Source organism: Sinocyclocheilus rhinocerous, unplaced genomic scaffold (genome assembly GCF_001515625.1).
Source record: "Sinocyclocheilus rhinocerous isolate Xijiao unplaced genomic scaffold, SAMN03320098_v1.1 scaffold2988, whole genome shotgun sequence".
NCBI lineage: Eukaryota > Metazoa > Chordata > Actinopteri > Cypriniformes > Cyprinidae > Sinocyclocheilus > Sinocyclocheilus rhinocerous.
Genome location: NW_015665674.1, coordinates 378,194 through 390,027, shown reverse-complemented (window position 1 = coordinate 390,027; position 11,834 = coordinate 378,194). Strand labels below are relative to the sequence as shown.

Below are 11,834 nucleotides of genomic sequence, written 5' to 3'. Positions count from 1 at the left end.
GTCAGGTATGCATCTTACTCTTAGATTTGTCTATGAGAATTTGATGTCTTGTATTGATTTGATATCGTTGAATTGGCTGTGGAGATAATTGGCATAATACATATTTACCTGACTGATAATAAATTGTTACATTTGATTTATTCTGACTTACTCTGAAATTATTTCCTCAAGTAGATTAAGTGAAGGCGTATGTTTCCGCAAATCTGCGACCAGGGTTACGTGCATACTAGATCTCAGGTTAGATGAAGCATGGGGCGCATCAGGTGAGATTCTGGATTTCTGACTAACCGCTTGACCTTAGTTTAAGTTGTACTCAGTTACGTTAACCATGCATATTGTTTCAGCATTAATTAAGTTGTACGTAGTTATACTAACTATCGGGGTCTAGACTAAGGGTCTAGAAAACCGCTGATTAATGCTTGGAGTGTTAATTAAGTTGTACGTAGCTATATTAATATCGGGGTCTAGACAAGGGGTTCTAGAAGAACCGCTGATTAATGTTTGAGTATTACATGGGTAACTGTAGGGGGCTAAACAGACCTACTATTTAAGGTATATTAAATAGTATTAGCCACAAACCTCTGGCTAAGGATCAGACTGGCGAGTTTGATCGTGGAGCCCACGCATAGCGGCCGCCGTGAGGCACCCTGAGCGACATAGATTCCTAATGAACGAGTAAATATAAGTAAAGAGTTAACTAGAATAATCAAATGTCAGAAGAGTAATAATAATAATTAGAGACCGACAAACAACCAATTTGCCTTTCAACCTAAATTCGAGGTCATACTAAAATGGAGTCAGATTAGATACTAAAATGGAGTCAGATTTGAGTTAAACCTAAATTGAATAACTCTGCGCGCTAAAAAGACCGAACACGCAAGAAACCTTCATCCACCACTGGATACCTTCCTTGGGCCAAGTGCGTGGACCTTACAGACTTACTAAAATAAACTTGAAGTATACTACTTTTTGGTAAGGGGAATCAAGAAATCTGAGAAAACACTGTCTGCTTTCTCCCCTTCTGCAAACAGGCCATTATAGGTGCCTGTCGTCAGCCAGACTTTCTCATTTTCTTTCAGATAAACCGCTAGCCCACCAGAGCTCACCTGCTGGTTACCCTTTTGCATGTGGTCACAGAAAACAGCTAGCTTCTTTTCATCATGAATTAGGTTTACACACAGATGTTTTTCATTGGACGATGCTTGAAACATGAAACATACTGAAATCCTTATTGATATCGGTGATAACATCTCTGAAGCGTATCAGAGCGTTTGGCTCGGAATGGGCTCTTGTGAAACGGGCAACACTGAATGCAGACTGCAGATGAGATCTGGAAGTGTCCAAATTGCCTGGTTCCCCTGGCTCTCCTGGGTGGCCGGGTGGTCCCATTATGCCGAAATCCCCTTGGAGACCTCTCTTTCCAGGAATTCCTCTGATTCCAGGTTCTCCTTTCCCCCCCCTTTTTCCTGGTTTCATCAGGTTTAAGAGGAATCCCTGTTGAGACAGACCAATTGTTTTTATATCATGTTAGAAGTACAGTATACAGCACTACTACAACCTAACCCTGTCTCAACGTCTGTTGGCATTTTTAACTTTTAATTAGTAGGTTAGCATATAATATTATTTAGTATTTTTGTTTTCATCATTGGGTTCACCCAATATCCCACAATGTTGGTCATTGTTTTAATGTTAATATGGAAATTGTTGCTCTCTACTCAGGCCTATGAAACTTACAGACAAACATATACAACACACTTCTCTTAAATTTTATTTGTTGTTTTATTACTAATTTGATCTGAGCTTTGGTAAGCTATAGTTCACTAAATTGCTGTATACAGATAGTCTTATTTTGCAGTTGGCAAAAATGCAATTAAGTTCTTAATTATAGGCCATATTAAACAATATTAAATATATAAAAGTGGTAGCACCTTTCATACATTATATAATACTGCGTGTATCTTTGTGTCGATTGATTCATTGGTATGATTCATTAAAAGAACCAGTCATTTGAGAATTGATTTTGATTCACTAAAAGGAACCGGATCATAAGAGTCATTTGTTCGGGAATCGAGCTCGTGAGAGAATCGGACGCGCGAGACGCGTTAACGGAACCGAACGTCATTCGGTTTTAGTATATTTAAAATATAAAACAGGTTCTGAATAAGACCTGGTAGGTTCCCACAAACTAAAACACTCCGAATTATTTATTTTAAATTAAATTAATAATAATAATAAAAACCATCAAGAGTCAATCTTACCAGGATCTCCTTTCTCTCCCTTCATCCCTTCCCTTCCATCACGTCCAGGAAATCCAGGGATACCTGGAAAACCCGGCATCCTTCGAGAAGGACAAGTGTCCGTAGAGACCAGAGAGAGGCAGACAAAATGGCAATCACAGTTCCTCTTTTGTGCTGCACGTGTTGCACTTATCCACGGATCTTTCACAAAACTGCATTCAAACAAAGCTTCATGCTTAGTAGCATTTGACTATTTTCTTTCTGTGCAAGCTTAAGCCCTGCTGATAACACTGTAAAAAAATTACTTTTCTAAGTTGTAAATAAAACAAATATCACTGGAGTAGCCTACATTTCACAAGAAAGTAGCCTACTATTTCAGATGTTCTATTTTTACTGGATTTTTTAAAATTCAGTATGCTGTATACTTGCAGTTTGTCTATTGTTTGTGAAATTTACTAGCAATTTATGAGTAAAAACGGTTTTATCATTTTTTTTTTCAGTGTAAATAGTGTTACATAAAAATAAATATACATTATAATATAAATTAATAAAAATAGCAAACAAGAAATTATATATATTTTTTTACATCAGACAACTTATTTTCATTAGATACATATTTCATTGTTAATGGATTGTTGAATTCAGAATTAAAATATCGAAAGGTAATCATTTTGTTTAGTCGTGTTCTTATGCTTTTATTTAGTTAATTGTAGACATTTATCAAAGACAACAAAGCAGTTTTAATACAAGACAAGATACATGAATACAAGATTTGAATGCAGCATGCAACAGATCAGATTAGATTTTCATTAATGTTTTTGAAATGCTTACATCACTGCTATACATCACTACCGCAGTCAGTAATCATTGGCAACGTGTTTAATAGACTTTTAAGTCTCCTATGTGTTACGATAGATTAAAAATCCATTGAACACAGCATACATGCTTTTGGGCATTTTGCTGCCAGCAGCAATTTTTGTGAAAGGCTCAATCCATACTTTGTCATTTGTAGATAGTTGAAGTGCAGCTCCACCTGACACAACAGCAGATAATGATCGTGGGTTCAAGTCGCAGAAATTCAGGCTGACTGCATTCCTGTTACTCTTAAGTCTGAGACATAAGTGTCCTTCAGATGATGCGTGAAACACAAAGTAATACACCCCAGGAACCTTGCAAGTGAAATAGCCAGTTGCAAGGTTGAACTCATTATCAACATTGCTAAGTTGATTATCAAAGGTCACAGGTTGGCCATGTGAAGCCAAATGTGCTCGGTTTCGCAGCACAGAGAAAGCTGGCTTCTTACCGGCTTCTCCACTGCCATCAATGCCACCACTCGATCCTCTAGGACCCTTAGGACCAGGAAAACCCTTTGGGCCCTGTACACCCATGAAACCCTTTGGACCAGGTTCTCCTGGAGGGCCTCTGATGCCTGTCTCTCCTTTGAGTTCCTGCAGGCTGATACTGTTCAGCTCATCCTGCAATGCTGAGAGAACATACTAATATTCAAAAACTATAATATCAGTTTTAACAGCTATTTTATAATGCTATTTTTAACTGAACATTTTCAACTACCCATGGATATAGGATGCATTGCATATCACACATTACTTTCTTACCTGTTGCTCCTTTCTCTCCCTTTGCTCCTGGTAAGCTGTCTCTGCCAGGGACTCCATTCACGCCATCTCTCCCATGTATCGCACATTTATCATCCTGACAGAAAGCAAAGGGAAGCAGCACCCAAAGAAAAGCAAGTAAACCCAGCGGCTGCATCTTAAAACATCTAAGATAAATCACGAAGAACAAATGAGGTTAGTTGCACAGGCATTTTGAGTTAATGTACAATAGAAACAACTATATAAGTTATAGTAATCTAAAATCATAAAATCCTTAGCAGTTAGAAAATTCTGCCTTACCAGTGTCCCTCTGTAAATTTTGTGAGCGGTAAAATGGGGTAAAAAGAAAAAAAAGGCTGCTGCTGTGTAATTGTTTCATTTCTCCAAAATTTGAACTATATTAAACATCTATTGAAATTGCCAACACATGCATTTTTCCTTCCCCATTCTCCATCAACATGTTTTCTATTCTAATAAAACATTTAGTGTCATAATAAAAGGTAAAAAAAAATCTGTTTTAATTCTTAAAACTACCCCTTTACTGTCACAACCTTCACTTAACCCAACTTAACCCTTTTAACTACACAGGTAAACAATGATAAGATTACCACATAATTTAAACTCTTTTTTTTTTTGTCTATACAAAGTCGATGGTAATCAAACGGTTTGGTTACCAACATTCTTCAAAATATCTTCTTTTGTGATTTGCAGAAGAAAGTAAGCAATAGGCCTACAGGTCTGGAAAGACATGAGGGTGAGTAAATGATGATTTAATTTTCATGTCTGGGTGAAAGGACAGGGCATACATTTAACACACACAAAAAAATTATAATAATAATTCCATGCCAAAACTGAAAAATTGTGGTTTATTTATTTATTTTTGCACATATGACAAAATAAAATTGTGAACAAAATAACACTGATTTTCATTATAGATGATTTTGTGTGTTTGTGTGTAAGTGTGTATGTATATGTCACATAAAAACAACATTTAATTTGATTGTCTCTTATAATACAAATGCTACTTGTTTTTCATGAGCATGGAGACTAGACTCTGATTCCTGTGTGCTTCCTTCTCATGGCACTCATGAACACCAGTTAAAGGAACAGCTGCTGTCTTATTCTCCCTCTGGTCGTATGAACAAACCTTTAGATGTTCAGAAATTAGAGGCAATTTGTCAAATCACCAGCTGTCCACAGTGGAAAACAGGTTGCTAAACTGCAAAACCTGATGACGATTTGAAGGTCAATTAGTGTAAGTCAGATTATTATTTTTTAAATGTTCATGCACGTACATAAGTGAACTGCTCCATCATTTTGAGTTTGAGAAACACATTTTGAGATTTATGCATTTAGCAGTCTCTGCTTGTATTGTTTCTAGTAGTGCTGTCAAACGATTAATCGCATCCAAGATAAAAGTTTTTGTTTACATAATATATGTGTGGATACTGTGTATATTTATTATGTATATATAAATACAAACACATGCATGTATATATTTAAGAAAAATATGTTATGTTTATATATTAAATATATTTCTATATAATATAAAATATAAGAATATAAATATATAAATGTATATACATGTAAATATTTTCAAAATATTTACTGTATGTGTGTGTATTTATACATACATAATAAATATACACAGTACACATACATATATTACGTAAACAAAAACTTTGATTTTGGATGCGATTAATCGCGATTAATTGTTTCACAGCACTAGTTTCTAGAAAATTCGAGTTTTTTAAATTGTGTTTCTCTACAAACGGCTCATTGAGACTTCCGACTCTAAATGATAGACCTGTTCTCTGCAGATTGCCTTTTTTTAATTCAGTATTTCAATTACTGTAGAAACTCACCCTCTTTCTGGCTCTTGTGCATGTTCCTCCTCTTAGTGGTGAAACCTGAAATGTATTTCAGAAATATCATTAATCCTAAACTAATGCTAAAAACCTAAATGCTTCTTGCAGATACAATGCACATATTTAGACTACTATGTTTACATCTTGCATTTAGCTGGCAGACACTAAAAAAAGCAAAGAAAAGTTGACCTACCATAGTGTTTTTACTGTGAGCTCCACGCTAGTGTTTAGCTTAGTCACTAAAACTTTGAGTGAGACTATATCTGTGTCTGCCCACTAGTTAAAAATAGACACGTTCATATACTGGGTGTGTGACAAGGGTTTTTTGGCACACAAGAGTCAAGTTACATGTTCTGTAACCATAGCTGCTCTAGGTACCCGGTGTTTTCAAGACACTGTGTCAAGATTAAAGATGACATGCCATCTCAAACTTTTCTTAAGCTGTTCTTTTCAACTGTGCTGCATTTGGCTGTTTGAATGCAATAATTATTTCATGCACATATGGTGTTTTTAAACATTTTCAGCATTATTTATTTACATTTGTTTGTTAGGCCTATTTATTCAACAGTGCTTTTCTAATCATACAATTATTGTGCATATGGTGCACACAAAAATGGTACATTTTACTCTATAGGTTTATCATCCCCATTCATGCTCGCATGTTTGAACAAAAACATAAAACATGACAAGAGCTATGGAAATCTAAAGCGAAGTGAAGAAACACATTCTGCTTTACTGTAAGTTATTGTTTTAGTTTTACAGAGAGAGAATAAAAGGCAAGATTAAGTTAGAAATCAAACACAAAAAGTACCTTTAATATCTGAACATCTGGGAGTCAAAATTAATTTAAACCTAGAAATAAAATGATTAATAAATAACCATAAATAATAAGATTTTGCATTCTAGGCAGATGAGCAATTTTGTGACAGTGATAAAGTGGAAATGACTACTGTCAATAAGCAAAAATGTAACAAACACTCAAACATCCTGAAATGATCATTTTTAAATTAATTTTTACACTCCAGTTGTTATCATTTGTAAAGAAACATATATTAGTAGAATATTAATTTAACAGTAGTAAATATTAGCATAATATAAATAGAATCATTTTCACTAGTGGATATTGACTCACTGTAACTACCAAATATTCAAAATAAAAGTTCCAGTTACAGTATCATTTGCGTCTCATAAACAAAGAAACCAAACTGTGTCTCTCCTTTCCTTTGTAGTCAAGCATACTGGCCAGGGCAAAAGGCTCAGTTTTCAGTTCAGTTTGGTAGAATGGACAGTGTTTCAGGTGTTCAGCCATTGATGGTAGAGCCCTGCATTTAAGCCCGGGCCCGATGGGCCCCGACTTTTTTACGCCCCCTCGGGCCGGGCTTCGGGCAGATCAAAGACAATTTTTAATATAACTCCGACTGGATTTGTCTGAAAGAAGAAAGTCATATACACGTAGGATGCATCGGGGGTCAGTAAAACGCAGCCTAATTTTCATTTTTGGGTGAACTAACCCTTTAAGCTTGCCGCAAAGCATCGGCAAAAGTAATTACCGTAAATGTGTCAGGGCGAAAGAGGATGGAGATATTTGAATTATTTAATAATAAATAGTGTTTTCTGAGTCGGTGTCGCAAGGATGAAGTTGCCGATCCTGACTCGCCATCTCCTCATTAGACGCACCTTTAGAGAGAAGTGCATCTTTACGGATTATGATTTTAATGTTTTTGATTTGTTTTATTATGTTAAGTAGTAATTTAAAGCCTTCTATAGATATATTTGTCATGTCTGTGAGACATGTATTCGCTGAGTCTTGGTTCATTTTTGTGAAGCGCGCCTGTTCAAGACGAGACGGCAGAAAGCGCATCATTCTTTATTTTATAAAAGCACAACGTTTTGTTGATATTGTGAGTGCACACAAATAAAAGTAGACCCTTTACAGTTACGCGCTGGCGCCTCCATGTCCTGCAAAGCGCGCTTCAGCTTACACTCTCCGCACAAAATATTGGCTATAGCGCACATTTATCTAGGTTTCACGTTTAAACATTTTTATATGCTTGAACTGTTTTATATCTATAGATTTTATTTTAGCCAAGTCGTGATGATTTGAGAAGGCTAAATTGATCAAACATAGGCTCACTGTCTGCCGCTGGCCGCTTGGTCGTTAATTTAACAAACAGAAAATGCTCCAAACGTTTTTCTAAATTAACTTAATAAAAAAAACGAAACGAAATATAATCACTTTGCCATTACATGAACTATTTTAATAGCTGGAACAGTAGTATAAGCTGTTTTGGGAGAAGGGGGCTCGGGTCGGACTCGGGCCGGGCTAGGATCTGAGCATCTCGGGCCAGGGCAGGGCTAGGGCCTAAATTTGAAGCCCGTGCAGGGCTCTAATTGATGGTGTGTTGCCTATGCACCAGTTACCAACTTTACTAAAAAGAGTCCTGAACTCCCAGACCTAAGAAAGAGCGATAGAGAAATATAAAGAAAATAATATAATTAAAATCAATAAATCAATGCAGATTTTGAATTGTTAGAATCTTTTCAGAAATATGATAGCAATAAATTCTAAACAAATGGTTGCTTGGTTTAATTCATTGCTATAACTAAAAAAAAAAAAAAAAACATTAAAAATATATTTGCTGACAAATGCTGAAATGTCTTACTTTGGTAGGTTTCCAGCGGGTTCCTCCATGAGACTTCTTACGCCACTTAAAGCCCACCATTCCTCTCTCCTGCAGAAGTGTGGCACATATATCCCTGAACAATCGGGAGACTAAGGATAGCTGGGACAGGGTGAAACTATCCAGGTAACTAATGATGTGGCAAAGCACCTCGAAGGGAAGGTTACTGAGAGAATCTTCATATTTGATATGTGCCTTTAGTGGAACGGTCTGTGAATCGCTCATAAGAGAGGCAGGAACCTCAGGAGTGAGAGTGAAAATACTGAGGTCTTGGTTATAGGAGACTTTGGCCCTGTGTGTGGAGGGCTGTAATCTTCTCTGACTGAAGGTGCAACCAAGGTAGGCCAAAGGACATCTCTGCTCAAACCAGCCACTCAGAGAGGACTGGATATCCAAGTGCACGTTCTTAAAGTGTGAGGCAAACTCATCCCGCAGGAAGAAATGGCCACACAGGAACGTGAAAGCTGAGGTTGATTTGTTGTGTCTGAGCGTATCCGCTTCTGTATCGAGGTCAATGTGAAGTTTCAAATCCCTGCCTGCTGTAATTTCAGTCAGAGTTGCGTTGGATTTGAAGGGAGCTGTGGCAAAATTATACGTCTGTGTTGCGATATCGACATAAAGTCCATCTGTTGCCACTGTTTCACTTATTTTGTGGCCTCTTATCTCAACCTCTGCATAACAAAGTAGGGTTGAAAACATCTCATCCATCTCCCCACCATCTTTCTTAGACCTATCCAGGTCAGATGTGCCAACGCCCTTGTGCTCGGTCATTACTCTCGTATTGAATTCTCTAAGTTGAATGCGTCTTTGTTTGTAACTACTGGGAACCTTAAAGGAACGTAGAGTCTGGACTGGTATTGGCTCCAACTTCCCATAAACAAAATCTCTCTCTCTGGGCGTGCAAGCATCCATCTGACCAAAGGAGATCAACATGCGCCCATGATGCACTATGTACATGTTGAATTTTCTAGGTTTCACTTCCTGTCCGAGTCGCTCCAGGACACCATCCTACCAAGGTGCCAGTCCAGTTTTGATGATATCCACATGGGATACGTTTGCTTCCTTTTTCTCGGGCTGTACAGAAGCTCCTTGTGGCTTTGAAGAACCTTTAGAAGAAGTCTTTTTTCCATTCTGTTCTTCTGTTTTCGATGCCTACGCCTCTGCCTGCTTGCAACCACCCATTTCCATGCTAAACATCTTTTCGAAAAGATTGTACTTGTCCTTGTCAACAGGACTATTGAGGACCACATCTTCTTTCAGAGCTTTCTCACAAGCTTTAGATGGTCCATTCACCAAGCCTCCTCCTGAACCTCCACGTCCATTGACGTGCATCCCATTACACACAGTCTCTTTTCCTACTGCTTCCTCCTCATCGTCATACTCCTCCACTGCGGCAGGCTCCTCTTCTTGTTCTGCCATTAACTCATAACCATTTCCTCATTTTCAACCGGGCACATAGATGTTTCTGGTCTCTCAGTGCCATGGAAAGGTCCAGTGATTCTTGCTCGTGGAGCTCTTTCAGTAGGTTTGTATACAAGGGGGCATCTGGGTTCTCAAGAGGCCAACGGTTCCACTCCATCGAGCAGCAGACGACGCTCGCGGGACACACCTCAAGGTGTTTGGCCAGCCGAGAGTGACACATGGTGAAAGGGCAGCCATAGTGAGCATTGAGACAAGGGACCTTCTCATTGGGACACAACAGGGAGTGTTCATCCTCTTTACACATGTGGAAGGAGGCCCCACAAAGCAAGCGGCAGTTGATGACCATGCATGACACAGACACTTCTATGGAGGCTTTGCAGCGGCGACTGAAACAGGTCTCACAATGTCTGTGCAGCCTCGGACCGGATCCTCCTCTGTGGAAAAACACAATAGACAAGCACAACAAAGCAACTTGCACTGGTTCCAAATTGGAATTTCAAAAAGACTAGCACAGAATTCATTCTATATTCTATAATCTAGTCCTATAGCAGGGGTCACCAAACTTGGTCCTGGAGGGCCGGTGTCCTGCAGAGTTAAGCTCCGCCTCCAACCCTAATCAAACACACCAGAACTAGCTAATCAATGTCTTACAAGGCATACTAGAAACTTCAAGGCAGGTGTGTTGAGGCAAGTTGGAGGTAAACTCTGCAGGACACCGACCCTCCAGGACAGAGTCTGGTGACCCCTGTCCTATAGAAACAGGAGGGACTTTCTCATTCGAAAGCGCATTTTGATTGGACAAAAATTTTGATTAATTTAGATCTATCTGATTTTGAGTCAACTTTTATGAATACAAAAGCATACGAATGGCTTCTGTAATGTTGAATTAATTTCAAAATAAGAGTACAACACAAGACGGGAACACAGGCTGGGATCATGACAGCCTCAAATCTAAAATATGTGGACTAAAACCACACAAAAAAAACAATCTTGAGCTATATTAAGTTATCTCATCTTTGCTCAATTAATTAGAAAAATAACGGCATGGAGCAGTTTCATTACACTTTTCACTTTTCATTACACCATAATGCTCTATAATATAATGCTACAAAATTCTGTAATTCAAATCTGCATTATGACATATTTTTACATACAAAATATCACTGAGTAACCAATATTTTAATAATCAGAAAATGATATGTACATACCATTATTATCTGAAGCAGTGTCAATGTGCAACAGCAGCTTCTGGAAAAAAGGTAGTATCTTATTCATTAAAATATTGATCAATTATCTGTATGCATTTATATATTACATTGTGCTAAAACATATATTTTCCTTATAAAAGTACCTGGTTTTGTAAGACTTTGCTGTAAGGGCAAGCGGCTGTAGACAGCACTGACAGCAGAACCTAAACCGTTACCAAACAACTTACCTAAAGTGTGAACCATGTCTCAAGAAGTTCAAAATATTCAATGTTAAAAATAGTTGCCTCAGCTGTCAGTAGCAAGTTACATGACTTGAAGGTACTGAGGAAAATTTGACAAACACATGACAAACATTGTCAAATAAAAATCTATTTTTGTCTCTCTTGCTATAATTATAGCTCTTTACTACCTACAGAGGGCGAACAGAAGACAGGACAGATGAGCAGAAAGAGTTTAAACCTGTTTGTTTTTTATGGTTTCATCAGTGGGTCACCAGATGGCAGTCTTTCCTTTTGGTTTAAGGAACAGGGAGGGATCCACAAGCACACAGCATATTATTCAAGAAACCCTTTTGGTATCTCAACACAAACACATTTTGTGTTCTTCTCCATCCTTACCCTTTCCATATTTTTATTAATAAGTTTTTGTCATGTGATGTTCCTAATGTAGTTGCCTTTTTATCAGAAGGCTCGGGAACATCCATCTTTTTTTTCCAAACTGCTTGTCCTCTGTAGAGTTGCAGGGATGCTAGAGCCTATCTCGGCATATCTGGCCATAGTAAGTTTTTGTCATGTGATGTTCCTAA

General features: G+C 37.8%; 1 protein-coding gene and 2 pseudogenes across 1 annotated transcript; all 3 read right to left on the bottom strand.

Moving 5' to 3' along the window:
- Positions 1–962: 962 nt before the first annotated feature.
- LOC107731440 (complement C1q subcomponent subunit C-like) lies at positions 963–2,376 on the bottom strand (annotated as a pseudogene).
- A 545-nt stretch (positions 2,377–2,921) lies between these two features.
- Positions 2,922–4,213, bottom strand: LOC107731446 (complement C1q subcomponent subunit A-like). The gene is made up of 3 exons (XM_016542527.1): positions 4,151–4,213; positions 3,854–4,017; positions 2,922–3,720 (listed from the first exon to the last, which is right to left on the bottom strand). The coding sequence occupies exons 2-3, from the start codon at positions 4,005–4,007 to the stop codon at positions 3,137–3,139; spliced, it is 738 nt and encodes a 245-aa protein (XP_016398013.1). The 5' UTR covers positions 4,008–4,017; positions 4,151–4,213; the 3' UTR covers positions 2,922–3,136.
- A 2,679-nt stretch (positions 4,214–6,892) lies between these two features.
- Positions 6,893–11,834, bottom strand: part of LOC107731439 (F-box only protein 40-like) — a 6,010-nt pseudogene continuing 1,068 nt past the window's right edge.